The 13,354-nt window shown below is 41.0% G+C and overlaps 1 protein-coding gene across 17 annotated transcripts in view; it reads right to left on the bottom strand.

Annotated features, from left to right (window-relative positions):
* Positions 1 to 13,354, bottom strand: part of BPTF (bromodomain PHD finger transcription factor) — a 58,253-nt gene that overhangs the window by 14,910 nt on the left and 29,989 nt on the right. For 7 of the 17 annotated variants that reach the window (XM_017811833.1, XM_017811838.1, XM_017811834.1 and 4 more), the window contains 14 exons: positions 13,011 to 13,135; positions 12,655 to 12,783; positions 12,215 to 12,365; positions 11,400 to 11,523; positions 9,838 to 10,090; positions 9,240 to 9,401; positions 7,919 to 8,067; positions 7,461 to 7,584; positions 6,679 to 6,902; positions 5,355 to 5,577; positions 4,333 to 5,129; positions 3,516 to 3,598; positions 1,859 to 2,084; positions 1,122 to 1,465 (listed from right to left, as the gene is read on the bottom strand). In XM_017811833.1, coding sequence (XP_017667322.1) covers positions 1,122 to 1,465; positions 1,859 to 2,084; positions 3,516 to 3,598; positions 4,333 to 5,129; positions 5,355 to 5,577; positions 6,679 to 6,902; positions 7,461 to 7,584; positions 7,919 to 8,067; positions 9,240 to 9,401; positions 9,838 to 10,090; positions 11,400 to 11,523; positions 12,215 to 12,365; positions 12,655 to 12,783; positions 13,011 to 13,135 — 3,114 coding nt within the window. The remainder of the gene's footprint in view (positions 1 to 1,121; positions 1,466 to 1,858; positions 2,085 to 3,515; positions 3,599 to 4,332; positions 5,130 to 5,354; positions 5,578 to 6,678; positions 6,903 to 7,460; positions 7,585 to 7,918; positions 8,068 to 9,239; positions 9,402 to 9,837; positions 10,091 to 11,399; positions 11,524 to 12,214; positions 12,366 to 12,654; positions 12,784 to 13,010; positions 13,136 to 13,354) is intronic. The other 10 variants (XR_001874228.1, XM_017811829.1, XM_017811828.1 and 7 more) reach the window with 5 other exon arrangements.

The raw sequence follows: 13,354 nt of genomic DNA, 5'->3' as shown, positions 1-13,354 counted from the left end.
ATCCCTCTGCCCTTCCTACAGGACTGGCAGCACGGGGAGCAGCCCCATTCCCCACGCTGAAGGACTGGTGGAATGGGCAGAGCCACTCAACAACCAAGATGAAAATAATCCCTAAGACTTCAACTTCATTTAAAAAATAATTAAAATCCACAAAAGGCTAGAGGGAACCTCAAGAGATCCCCTAGTCCTGGCCCTAAACTTGGAAGGAAGAACCACTTCTGGAGTGAAAGCACCACTCCAGCTCTATGGTTTCTCTCTGTTACCAGCATTTGATCCACCACCAAATGGCACCAATTCATACCACTGGGTGTGAATCCGCTCACTTGTTGAGCAGATAAATACTCACTTGGAATTGTCTGAAGTCAGATTTATTTTACACACATCTCTACACAGCTCTCAGAAATCAACTATTACTAACTGCTGCTGTTAAGCAGGAATCTATAACACTATTCCCTGGAATCCATTGGATCTCCCACTCCACCACTTACAACATTTCTTCACAAACTCTGTACGTAGCATAAATATTTGTCCTCATTCACAATCAGAATCAAACTACAGAGAACTGCAGTTTTCACTTTGTCAAATGCTTAAATGTTCATTTTATTTTTATCAACCCTGGGATGCAAATTCTAATACATGGAAACCATTTCTACCCGAAACATTGTCCAAAGTGAACTGCAGTCCAGTGGCTCAGAGCCCCCTTTACTGGCTATTGACTTACAAAAAAAAGTCTTTTATACTGGAAGACGGTACCAAAGCTACTTATCCACAAGAAATTGCCCAAACCAAGTTGTCACTTGCTTCTGAGGCAGAGGCAAAACAGCAAAAGAAAGAGTAACAGAGCGGAGGGAAAAAAAGAAAAGAGTATGTGCATGTGAGACAGGAAGGTCACACAATGGAGACATGCAAACGAGGAAATATAAACCACAAACAGTAACAGCATCAATCAGGTATGTTAATATTTGTAACTGCTAGTGGAAAATAGAGACTTTATTCTCTATGCTTCAGTGATCACTGCAACGACCTGCCACTGTCTCCAGCTCTAGCACTGCCTGGCACTAACACTGACACTAAGCCTACACTAAGAACATGCAGGAGGGGGCTGTGGCACCTCTACTCACTTGGACTCGTCGTAAGGCGTTTTACAGATGCAGTAAAGCTTTGTGTCCTTCTTCGTTTCCTTTGAGGTAGTAGAAATCATTTTCTTTTTCTTGGACTTGGAAGCCGAGGAATCCTTCTCCTCCTCTCGTTTCCTCTTCTGGGAGGACACTGGCACTGGGACAGTGGTGGAGGAGCAGGAGGTGACGCTGGCTGCCTGCTGTGGTGGTGGCACTGGTGGCACTGGTGGTGGTGGTGGTGGGGCAGCGGCTGCGGCTGCGGCTGCTGCGGCTGCTGCTGCAGCAGCTGCTGCCTGGGCCTTTTCCTTTTCTTTCTTAATTTTAGTCAAGTCTCTCTTTAGCTCCTCCTGAAGTGTATTAAATGAATAAATAGAGAGGGAGGCACTTCATATGATTATTTCAAGACAGCATGACAGTCTAGGCAAAAATCCCCACACTTAAAGAAAACAATTAAATCCATTTAAATATGCATTTTTTTCATGTTCTTAAACTATAATTCACACAACATTAAGGGATGATACTCTTGGGCTACTCTGGCCCACTGGCTGTAAAAACAAGGTGACTTCAGTCCACAAGAAAACCAAGAAGCATCCAAAGGACATAAAGTAGGTCAGCAGAGGATCCATAACCAGAGCTTCTTCCTGCAAGTATCCTTAAAATCTCACTGAGCAAACAAAGGTTAACACACAAATGTTCTCCCCAGCTTAAAATCAAATTAGTCTTTGAGACTCTGCCCTTACCTGCACTTCAATCTGTAGATCTTTGTCCAGAAGTGCTCTTTTCTTCAGTATTTCAGCTTTCAGCTGTTCTTTGTGCTTGAAGAGCAGAGCTGAGAGCTTGGTGGCGTTCTGTTTGCTGCGCTTCTGCTCCACGCTCTCCTCTCGCTTCCGCTTCTTAGCTGCCTGTTTTTCTTCCTTGTCTATCTTATCCAGAATATATTTCATCACTTGGTTGCACACAATCATCCTGAGGAAGGAATAAAGAAAAGGGACATTGTGCTGAGCTGCCTGTTAACTCCCAGTTGAGAAAGCAGGATCAGGTCTCCAGTCACCGCAAGCTAAATTATTGTATTTCTTAAGATGCACAAGGTAAATTTAGTAACACACAGTGCTCCCACTCCTGCTTATTTACTACAACACTGCTGGGAGAGATCCAGACCCTTGTTAGGCTCAAGAGGGCCTTAACTGATCTGAGTACTAATTGCTCCACAACTCCCTGCAAAGCTTTGGCTTTAATATGATTAAAGACATTTTCACTCAATCCAGTTTCCACAACCTTCTTTGAAAGAGCTGGATGTTTATTCTGATTCAGGATGAAAGTGAGTTGGAAGCCTGTAACTCCTAAAGCAGACATTTCCTCACTCCAGTGACCACCAAATCCTACCAGGATTTTGTGTTTTGGCACAGGGACTGACAAACAGTTTTCACTGTATAAAATTCACAATAAAACAGTTCCCAATTTCTTCACTAATGACAGCTCAGGATTAATTTTTCATCTGCTTGCTGTACACTCACCTATAAATCTATTTTCCTGCTCACTTGTTCTGCAATTTTTATTTATTTTTGGAGAAGAATAAATCAGTGAGATGGAAAGACAGCTGCACCATGAACCAGGCTAGTTAGAACCCTTTTCTCCCCCCTTGTTTTAAATTGGACTTCTATCAGTTGAAATACCACTGTGGCTGTCTGACACCATTAAATGAGGAGAATATCCAACACACCTTATTCCTTATGCAATTGTCCACACTAAATAAGTAGCAGCCAGTGATAGTGTTGTAATCACCTGAGCTTGTGATTTGATGATTAAAATCTTATGAAACACACTATTCTTTTTCTTAGTATCTGACACACACACTTGTGATTATCTAATTGAAGCAACTGCAGGAGTGAAAAGGAGTCCCAAGACAAATGACACACACTTCAAATTTCTGTTTAGCAGCTTCCAGCATAAAATCTCACAGTTTGTCAAACTGTCTCCCAACTCTTCAGCTCCTTCTGTAGAGTGGGATGTGCAGAGGACAAGAATGGAAACAAATGGCCACGATAAAGGACAAACAAAAAACAGGCTTTTTTTTTGCAGCAGAACCATTAACTTCCATTCCGTGCTCCTTAAAGGATGGGTTTTACCTTGAATTTAAAAACTGTGGCCAGCTCCAAATACATGATACATAACATCACCTAAATAACATATAATCAAAATAAAATTGAGATTACACAGGATTCAACCAAAGTTAAGATCATTATAAGTGTTACTCGAAGCAATTTTGAACCAGCAACATTTCTTTAAGCAGGTTTTTACAAACCAGTGTTTTGTTATGCCACCATTAAAAGATGTTATAAATGTTTATAACATCTAAATCTCTTTCACATCTAGAGATTCACTGTGTTCTACATTCACCTCTGATTTTCTTCCCTCTCAGCTGGAGTCAGCATCTTCTTCTGTTTCAGGTGTTCTATGACAGCATTCTGCTTCATAACCACCTGCAGGATGATACAGAATCCAAAATAAAACATGAACACTTTAGCCAGTATTTCACAGTATTACTGGGAGAACCAGGACATTTCCTAAGTTAAAGAAAAGGAGTGTTATTTATTTCACTCAGTGACAAAATAAAGCTGATTTTATCAGGGGAGCAGTGCTAGTTTAAAACAGTTATTTGAAATTTGAAAAAGAAATCGAAAATTAACATCCCACCCCCAGAGTAGGATATTTTGCTTATGTCAACTTTAAACCCAGGGTCTAAATGTAAATTGACTGTATTTCCTCAGTGACTGGTTGTTTCATTTTAAAAATGGTAAGAGCCTGATATTTCTATTTTTTAGTTTTAAGCCCTGCAGCCATCCAACAGCTTTACATCTCAGATACCTCTTTGGAACCTCAGTTTTCAGGTAATGAAAGTACTGCACATGTGTTCTGACCATCAGCTCTCCTGGCTATGACCTGTCTTCCCTGAACTGAGAAAAAAGATGGATTGTCCCAGCAGCCAGTGGTAAGTTGAATCCAGGTGACAGAGGAATGCAAACATGGTACAAGTGACTTGATGCACTGAATTAACTCAGAATATTTAATTAAATGGCCAAAAGCAATCCTGCACTAACTTTGAAAGAATCAAATTAACTGCCTATCAAATGTATTAACATTGTTAACAAGAACAGGCATTTAAAATGAGCTTTGTTTCATTCATTAAGGTTCAATTTCCTTCTGTTAACTTTACCTGTTTCTGGATAATGTCACTTTGATTAGAAGCCTGAAGGGCGTGCTCACGTTTAATTTCTATCTGTTGCTGCTTTTTCTTCTGTTGCTGCTCCCTGAGCTGCTGAACTCTGTGCAGCTGCTCCTGAACACTAGCTGCTTGCACTGTCACCACATTCTGAATCTGGTGAGCCTGCCCTGGGCTGCTTTGGTGGATGTGAAGGGGTAACTGCAGCTTGATCTGCTGGGCCAAACTGCCTTGTATCTGAGCCACCACCTGGGACTGCAGCTGGGAGAGAACTTGCACTCGCTGCTGAAGCTGAGGCACTGCAATAACTTTTGTTGGAGGCTGCTGAAGTTGCAGCTGAGGACGAGCTGGGGATTGCACAGGAACCTGATTTAAACTCGGAAGGGTTGAGACCTGCTGCAGCTGAGCTGGAATTTGGATGGGAGCAGGGGGCTGCATCGGGCTCGGTTGGTGGGTTGGAGTCTGCACCTGAGCTGGTTGCTGAGCCTGGGCTTGGGACTGGCCTTGGGGCAGGACCGCGGGCTGTGGCTGGATCGGGACTGGCGCTGGAGAGAGCCCTGGAGCCTGGGCTGGAGACTGAGCCGGAGATTTGGATGGTTGTGCTTCAGGAGGGACTGGAGAGTCACCAGGAGCTGGAGTCTGAGCCTCAGGCTGGCCCTGAGCCTCAGCCTGGGGCAAAGGCGGGATCTGCGCCGGAGCCTGGGACTGCTGCTGGCTCTGAGGCTGTCCCTGAACTGCTGGCAGTGCTGATGCTGGCTGGGCCTGCAGAGCCTGCTTCTGCTCCCCTGTACCTGGCAATGAGGAAAACAAGCATTCCATTAACTTCAAATGGCACATCTATGAGCCTGACACATTCAAACCTCTCAGAACTACTGTAAAGCTCCATGCAGAAATCCAACAGACTTTGCAATACACTTCCAACGAATTTACTGTAATAACAGACCCTCTCCAACTGCATGAAAACTCCCATACAACTGTAACTGAAGCTTTTTTCTGCTGAGCAGAGCGATGCTTACCCGAGGTCGAAGTAGAAACCGTGGTTGTAGTTGTGCTGGCTGTAGTAGCAGCTGCTGGGAGTGGGGTGAAAAGGAACCTCTGAATTGTACCATTTGGCATAGCTGCTTGCATTAGCTGCTGTCCTGGGCCAGGTATTACAGTCACACCCTGAGGGATTAATTGTAGCTGACCAGTAGTTTGACCTTGTCCCTGAATTACCACAGTTAAGCCTTGACTGCCACCCTGAAAAAAAAGTTAATATTGATGTATTAGTGACAGAATTCTAAAACAGACTTTGCTGGAAATCAGAACAATTAGGCCTTTGGATTTCAGAATTCAATACTTTTACCACATAGCATATTCCTAAAACCCAAAACTAGCATTTGAGATCATGAAATACTAAAATACACTTTCAACAATTCTATCATCAACAGATGACTGGGTTGGAGTTAGTTACACATTTTGTGAACCCATAGTAGAGAGTAAGGTCCCTACAAAAATTCTTCTGTCTTTGGTGTAGAAACTCACAGAATCCCAGTATGGTTTGGGTTGGAAGGGACCTTAAAGATCATCACCTTCCACTAGCCCAGGTTGCTCCAAGCCCTGTCCAGCCTGGCCTTGGACACTGCCAGGGATGGGGCAGCCACAGCTTCTCTGGGTAACCTGTGCCAGGGCCTCCCCACCCTCCCAGGGAAGGATTTCTTCCTAATATCTAATCTAAACCTGCCCTCCTTCAGCTCAGAGTCTTGCTCCACATAAAAAAAAATGTTACCTAGCAACCAGCAGCCTGTACCTTACAATCATTCATACACATTATTTATAATTTGTGGAACAGGTATTGTGATAACTCAATGAAGTCTATTTTTAGCCTATGCTCAATTCTCAACTTATTTTTTGCTGACAGATCCTCATGATCTCAGCAGAAGCTTAAAGAACCTTTTCCTCCTTCACTACCAGCTACTGTAATTTTTCCTCTGAGACTCTGAATAACACGAATGGAAACCAAATCTTCACACAAAATCATCAGACAAGGAACGAACATTCTGATCTGAAGGTCTAGGAAACAGGTCATCTGGAATAACTATGTCCCTTACTGCTATTAAACACTTTTTTCCACACTGCTAAACAATCCTGATGCCAGTCACCTTACTGGGGAATCCAACAGGAAGCAATAGTTAAAACTTTCCAGACACTATTCAAGCTTCTTTCAGTCTGTAATTATGCCAATGGTCACCCCAAATGAAGGTGACCATAGATTTAGGAGCAGATGCACTGCACTGCTGGAATCCAAAGGCTTGGGAGGTGTTGGCACAGTTGCACAGCCAGGGCTGGACAATGTTTTACCTGTCCTTGTGTGAGCTGGGTGAGCTGGGCCATGGTGAGCTTCACCTGCCCCTGCTGAGGGCGAGGGGGCTGCGAGGGGGTCTGTGGCTGCACTGGCTGAGGGGGAGTTCCAGAACTTGTGACCGTTTTCTGCCCAGCACTGGAAGAAGCTGTGCTGGTACTGGAAACTGCTGTTGAGACAGGCTGCCCCCTGATTATCTGAGTCACCACTTGCTGTGTCTGACCTGTAAGGGAATAATTAGAGATAAGAAACATGTTTCCAGCATTTTAATCATAAGCACAGCAAACGTCCCAGGCCCAACCTGCAATGGGGTGTGATGGTGATCAGACAGGTGAAGCAGACATTGCAGTTTGCACATAAATTTTCTTCACAAACTATTTGTCTGGGTGACTGACTGAAAAAAGTCTGCAAAATGTTTTCTATTTTATTCAAATTTGCATACACAGGGAGCACTTCAGACACTTAGCTTCTTTTTTTGTTTGTTTTTTTTTTTCCTTAAAGGCAAGCTTTCTCAATGCAGAATTACCCTAAATGTTTTTAGGTTTTTTCAGTTGTTTTTTTTTTTCCCCCCAAATGAATAGACTTATAAGTACTAGATTTCCCAGTGTCAATGATGAAACACAGTGACAAAGCCTGCAACCAACACATTGAAAAGCCAAAAAAAAAAGGCATGAGTTAAAAGTCAAGAATCAAAACGAAGGACATAATGATACAGAAGGAGTTTATGAAGAAACAAACCACGGATTTGACACTGGAAATTTAAATATTAAAGTGAACCTACTGGCTGGAAGAATACCTTGTTGCACCACTACAGGTGTTCTGATGATGGTCTTCCCAAGGGTTGACTGCTGGAGTGGTGTCCGGATCACTGTCATTCCAGGGCGGAGCGGTGTCCCTGGCACTACCTACGGACACCAGAGTGGAGACCACGTGTAAACTTGGGAAAAAAAACCCCTGGGATGTGCCCTGCATCTTTTTTTGTGTGTGGTTTGTTTTTGCTTTGTTTTGTTTTTAAATATAGTAAGAAATAATAAGATAGAAGCAGATCCAATATTTTGTCACCTATGCCCACACTAGTTTACCAAGCTCAATTAGTTTTTCCAACTGGAGAGAACTGTTGTACCTCCTTGGAAAAAACATTGAAAAGCAATTAGACAGAACTTTTGATCTCTACCAATAACTTAAAAAATCTTGCCACCCACATTTTTTTGGAGTTAAATAATCAGAAGGACATCTTACTTGTGAAGTGCTTGTTGTTCCTAATGTCCCTGTGGTGTTTGGCCTAATGGTTACAGTTGCTGTCCTTGGCTGGAATGAAGTAAAGGTTTGACTTGCACCTGTAGTTGATGGAATGATACCCAATACCTTTTGCTGAACTTGAACCACACCTAATTGAAGAAAAATTGAGAAGTCATTAATGACAGAACGGCCAGCAAAGGAAGTCAATGTAACTCCAGGGTGGCATTTAGAACTCAGTCTGCAGGTTTCTAGAACACCTTTGAGCATTTCCTGGGAGAGACTTTGTCATACCGTAAAAAGAAGCAGCATGATACTTTGTCAATAGTCCAACTACATTTTAAGTTAAGAAACAGATATTTTAGATAAGGTTAAGGAAAGTGTGAATCTTCACAAAGATCAGTTTGATGGTAACTGCAAAGAAGCCCTTGCATTGACAGGGTGCCACAAATTAGTGTTATACAAGCATTAAAAGCTATAATCTGATTAATTTCAAATGCAGGAAAACAGTTTAAACACCTTCCATCTACAAGCTTGTGGTGTTGAAGAAAATGGGCAGTTTTTCTCCTGTCACCTAAGAAATTTCAATACAAAACCAGCAGCCTTCATGATTTGCTCAGATATAAAGTATAATGGAGACAGAGAATTGAGCTTTTCTGTCCAATACACATACACAAATATCAAAATATTAAGTCCTCTTCTTGAGCTAAGATGAAAAAATGCTAATCTTAGTCTGGATCCAAACTCCTGCTCATCAGTGAAGAGCAGCTGTAAGCATTAATAACTAAAATCAGCAGGGTTTTCTTATGAAGAAAGTTGTTGATTTAGATAACAAAAAAAAAAAAAGCATGCTTCATTCCACATTTCAAAACAAAGCTCTTAATTTTGCACTAAGAAATGCAGAATAATTTACAGGCAAAAAAACTTGCATTTTTCCCCTTACAGACACAAATATGCAACATGGCGGGGGGGGTGGGAACAAGCTCCAGAAACTTGTAATTATCTATATAATTTTTCCCCCTTCAAGTCACAGTTGGGAAAATAGTGTCAATGGAGAATTAAAAAGCATGCTTCATTCCACATTTCAAAACAAAGCTCTTAATTTTGCACTAAGAAATGCAGAATAATTTACAGGCAAAAAAACTTGCATTTTTCCCCTTACAGACACAAATATGCAACATGGCGGGGGGGGGGGGAACAAGCTCCAGAAACTTGTAATTATCTATATAATTTTTCCCCCTTCAAGTCACAGTTGGGAAAATAGTGTCAATGGAGAATTAATCAGCAAGCTGGAATACATTTGAATTCAGTTCCCTTTCCCTACCTCCTTGAGTTGATGGCACATTGACGGCAACAATCTTGCTGTTTGCAGGGAGTGGCAGCTTAGTTATCACTTTCCCTGCCATCGTTACTGGGCTGCCTGAGAGCTGGAAGGTCTGCCCTGTGCTGGCAATGGTTGTGGCTGAGGTGGCAGCTGTGCTAGTGGCTAGTGAGGCACACAGAACAGGCAGGTTTAGAGCAGAACAATTAGTCAGTGAAATGACTGGTTTTTTTTCAAGTATGAAACAGCAAACTACAGGATGGTTGTTACTGGATTTTTTTTTTTTTTGAATGTGTCATGCTTGCTTTGGTAAAGGTTCTGTTTTGGAAACAGTATGGTACACCACAGAATGATTGCATTAATGGTTACTAGGACAACTGTCAGGAGTTAATGAGACAGGTCAGAAATAAGACTACCTAGCAAAGAAAAATGAGACAGGTATAATCTCAGAAATGTTCTTGTGGCATAGCAAGAGTTAAGAGCAAAGATAACCAGAAATGTAATAATGCTGTGTATTCTGGAGGAGATGTGAAGTTTATAGGATGAGATGTTATAGGATGAACTCCAGCACATGTTCTTCCCATGCTAAATGGCCACTTACCTGTTGAAGATTGGCCTTGTTTAACCCAAGTAGCAAAAGTCTGATGGAAGTTCTTGTTCTGTTGGAATGTTACTGTAGCTGGAGAACCCACTTTAGTAGTCAGCACTACTTTGGTTCCCGTGGGGACTGGGCCTGCCAAGGGGCCCACCACGACTTTCTGAGGAGTGGACACAGTGGTGGCAGTGCTGCTGGACGTGGTGGCTGCAGCCACCACCCCTCCTGCAGGGATCTGCTTCTGCTGCTCCAGCCGTTTCTGTGGGATTTAGAAAGAAAATTGAATAAAGGGATAATTAGCATCTTTGGATTTTGCAACATAAACACTGTCTCTACCCAGTATTGAAAAACAAAGGACTCTGGCAGGATTTTAGTTCAAATTGTAGAGGATTGAAGAACAGGCTCCCTGCAGAACTCCAGCTCTGCTCAGAATACACAGCCAGAAACTTTCCTTATAGCACCTTTAAAATCCTTGCCTTATGCTAATTTCACTGCACATTTTACTTTAAGAAAACCCAAAATATTAGTCTCAAATTAATCAGAAAGGTCAAAACTTTGAAAAAATATCCATTTATATTTGGCTTTGACCATGAGTGTACATCTATGTCAGTAAGTGGTACCTCATCATCAACACAGAGTTTACCATTTACATTCCTGAATTTAGAGCTTCCTGCACTTTACAGGAAAACACAGGTTGTATCACTCTACCTCACCATTAAGAATGCAATTTTAAAAAATATTCTTTTAAATGTAAATCCACTTTGCAGCCTGCTCAAAAAACTTAGGTTCAAAATCCCTTACCTTACCCAGACACCTTGTGTGCTATAACTGTTGAGAAGTTACATTTAATTCAGAGTCCCTTTGTGAAGGGATTGTATCAGTAAGCTCTTCTAAAATTTCAACTAATCTCACATTTTCCCCTTTGTTACTGGAATTATCTCTGTATTTATTAATTTAAATTCCAGTGTTTGGTTAGTAGTGCAGTAATGCCCATTAATTTCTTCAAGAAGATGAAATGAAAAGGAGTGAGTTGGAAAAAAGCACAGTTCTTAATAATGTATGTGAAATACCAACATGGTGTTGGGTTCTCTAATTTTAATTGCATACATTTATATATAAATACATATCTTCATATATTTAAATAAAATTATCAAGGGGCTTCATGCAGCCAACTTAAGACAGAATAAAATCAAAGGATTCAATTTGACTGAAGCATGAAATGCAGTTGTATTCCCAAGCCAGCTGTATTCCAAGGTAGCTTTCCATTGCACACTGATGACCTTACCTGGAGATTGGTGCTTCTCAGCCTTCTTTAAAATGGAAACAAACTAAACCTTTTTAAAGCGTTATAAATTAGGCAGGAAAAAAAAAAAAAGGCAATCCAAGACAAATCTTTGCTTTAAACCTGTTTCAAAATAACAAATGTTCAGCGGGAGCAGCACTGTTTGATGTTAGTTTGCAGTTTTCACTATGTGAAAAATGGTGTAAGGTAAGGGTAAAGTTAATTTGCTGTTTGTAACACATGTGGTGACCAGTTGCTGACAGGTGGAACACCAACAGCTCCCCACCTGCTGGGCAGCCAAACGTTGGTGTTTTAGCTGAGCCTCCAACTGGGCCTTGAATTCCTCTGCCTTCTTCTGTTCACTAACCTTAGCCTGTTGTTCAACTGCCTGTGCCTTTTCCTTCTCCACCCTGCCAAAGACACAACCAAAAGTAAGTTATACCACCACAGAAAATCCCACCATCAAACTGGATTTTGTTTCATCCAGTTTAATTCTCTTAAAAGTAGAACTGTCAAGACTGAAGAGTACTGACAAACTAGTCATGGCTTCAAAACTGGCTTTTATAATTGCATCTGAGACTGCACACAACCTATGTAATACCATTAATTTAAAATTACTCTTTTCCAAGAGATTCAAAAAGGTTATTCCAACTCTTAGCACAAAACACTTGAAATATCTTATAACTTGTATATTCTCAGGCTGAATTTACCTTCCCTTTACTTGTACACATTCATTTTCTTTGGATTATGGAAGTATTTAACATGTATGTAAAAAGTCATGCCAAAAGCAGCCTAACGCCTTTCCAGGCATTACAGTAAAAACCTTTTAGCATAAACAGTGATGAGTTCATAAGCATGGGAAAATTAATGTAATATTACTTCTAACAAATCTGTGATATCTGCATAAATTAGTTTTGGTACCAGCAAATAGTTCAGCTTTACAACTTAAAGCCTGAGTATCAAAAGGCACAGTAAAATTACAACAGAGATGTGCTTTTACTGATCACAGTGACCAAGTTCGTGTTCTCTAGTGGGAACTTTGATTTAACAATCACACAAATTAAAACTGCTTTCTCTAAAAGCTCACTTGAGTTCATTTACCTTTCAGCAAATGCCCTGATCTCCCACAGCTCCAACTCCTCCTCTGCTACCCAAGTTTCCATTATTACAGGGCCTGTTTGCTTGGGTGTTTCTGGCCTTTTTGGCCTGAGGGCACTTGATCGAAGTCCCTTCCTCTGGGGTGTTGGAGTTTCTTTAGAGAACAGTCAAAACACACACATTAAGCTCAATGGTAAAACCAAATAAAAGTGTAAACCAAGATTTAGTGTCTTTTTCAGTCCCATTTTATGAACAGGGAGGCCTTTCAGCTTCAGATAAATCCCATCCCTTTGTTAAAGGCCTCATTTGTTTCCCACAGGTGAATGAATAGCTCATGTCAAGCTGTGTTTGCTCCCTTGATGGTCTGAATTAACATAAAGATCCAGTTACCTTAATTTCTGTAGGAGATTACAGGGAAAGGGAAAATGTCTAAACAAACATACCTTTTGGAGCCTCTGGGACACCAATGGGACAAATAATTTTTCTTATACAGTACTCTGACCGGATTCCATAGGGACCAACGTCTCTCCTCTTGATTATTTCTGTCGTTGTAATTTCAGTTTCAGTTGTTTCTACAACACATTAGTAACAGCAACAAATAAAGCTAAATCTCCAGTCAACCCAATATACTCAAGGTAAAGAAACAGAAACTAGTAAGAACTGTTGACTAAAGAAATTCAAATGCCAAAGCTGACTTTGAGCCCTTACAGAAATACTCAAAATTAACAGCAAGAGCTTTACAGAAATACTCAAAATTATGAGCTGCATTAAGAAACCCAGAAATTTAAAGTAATAATACCTGTCCTTGTGGTTCCTCCTCCAGGTGGAGCTTTTGCTGCCATATCATCCCACTTGAGACATGCCCAGAGCAATCTCAACATCAGGCTCACCCCAGCCAAGGATTTGACTGTCTGGAGTCGGTACCTAAAAGACAGAGTATGAATTATATCTTAAAATCAAAATGTATTTAAAAATACCCACCCAAACTAAAGGGACAAAGGTTTTCCATTCTACTTTTAGTGAACAATATAGGAAATTACTAAATAACAAAATTTGCGTGTTTTGGACACAAACACATATTTCACTTGTATTTTAAAATTCAATTAATTTCATTGTGTCCTAAACTTTTCCTCAAAACTGTAA

This window comes from Lepidothrix coronata, unplaced genomic scaffold (assembly GCF_001604755.1).
Source record: "Lepidothrix coronata isolate B3197 unplaced genomic scaffold, Lepidothrix_coronata-1.0 Scaffold34, whole genome shotgun sequence".
In the NCBI taxonomy this organism is placed as follows: domain Eukaryota; kingdom Metazoa; phylum Chordata; class Aves; order Passeriformes; family Pipridae; genus Lepidothrix; species Lepidothrix coronata.
Note: the sequence above shows the minus strand (reverse complement) of the source record. Positions and strands in the feature narration are given on the sequence as shown.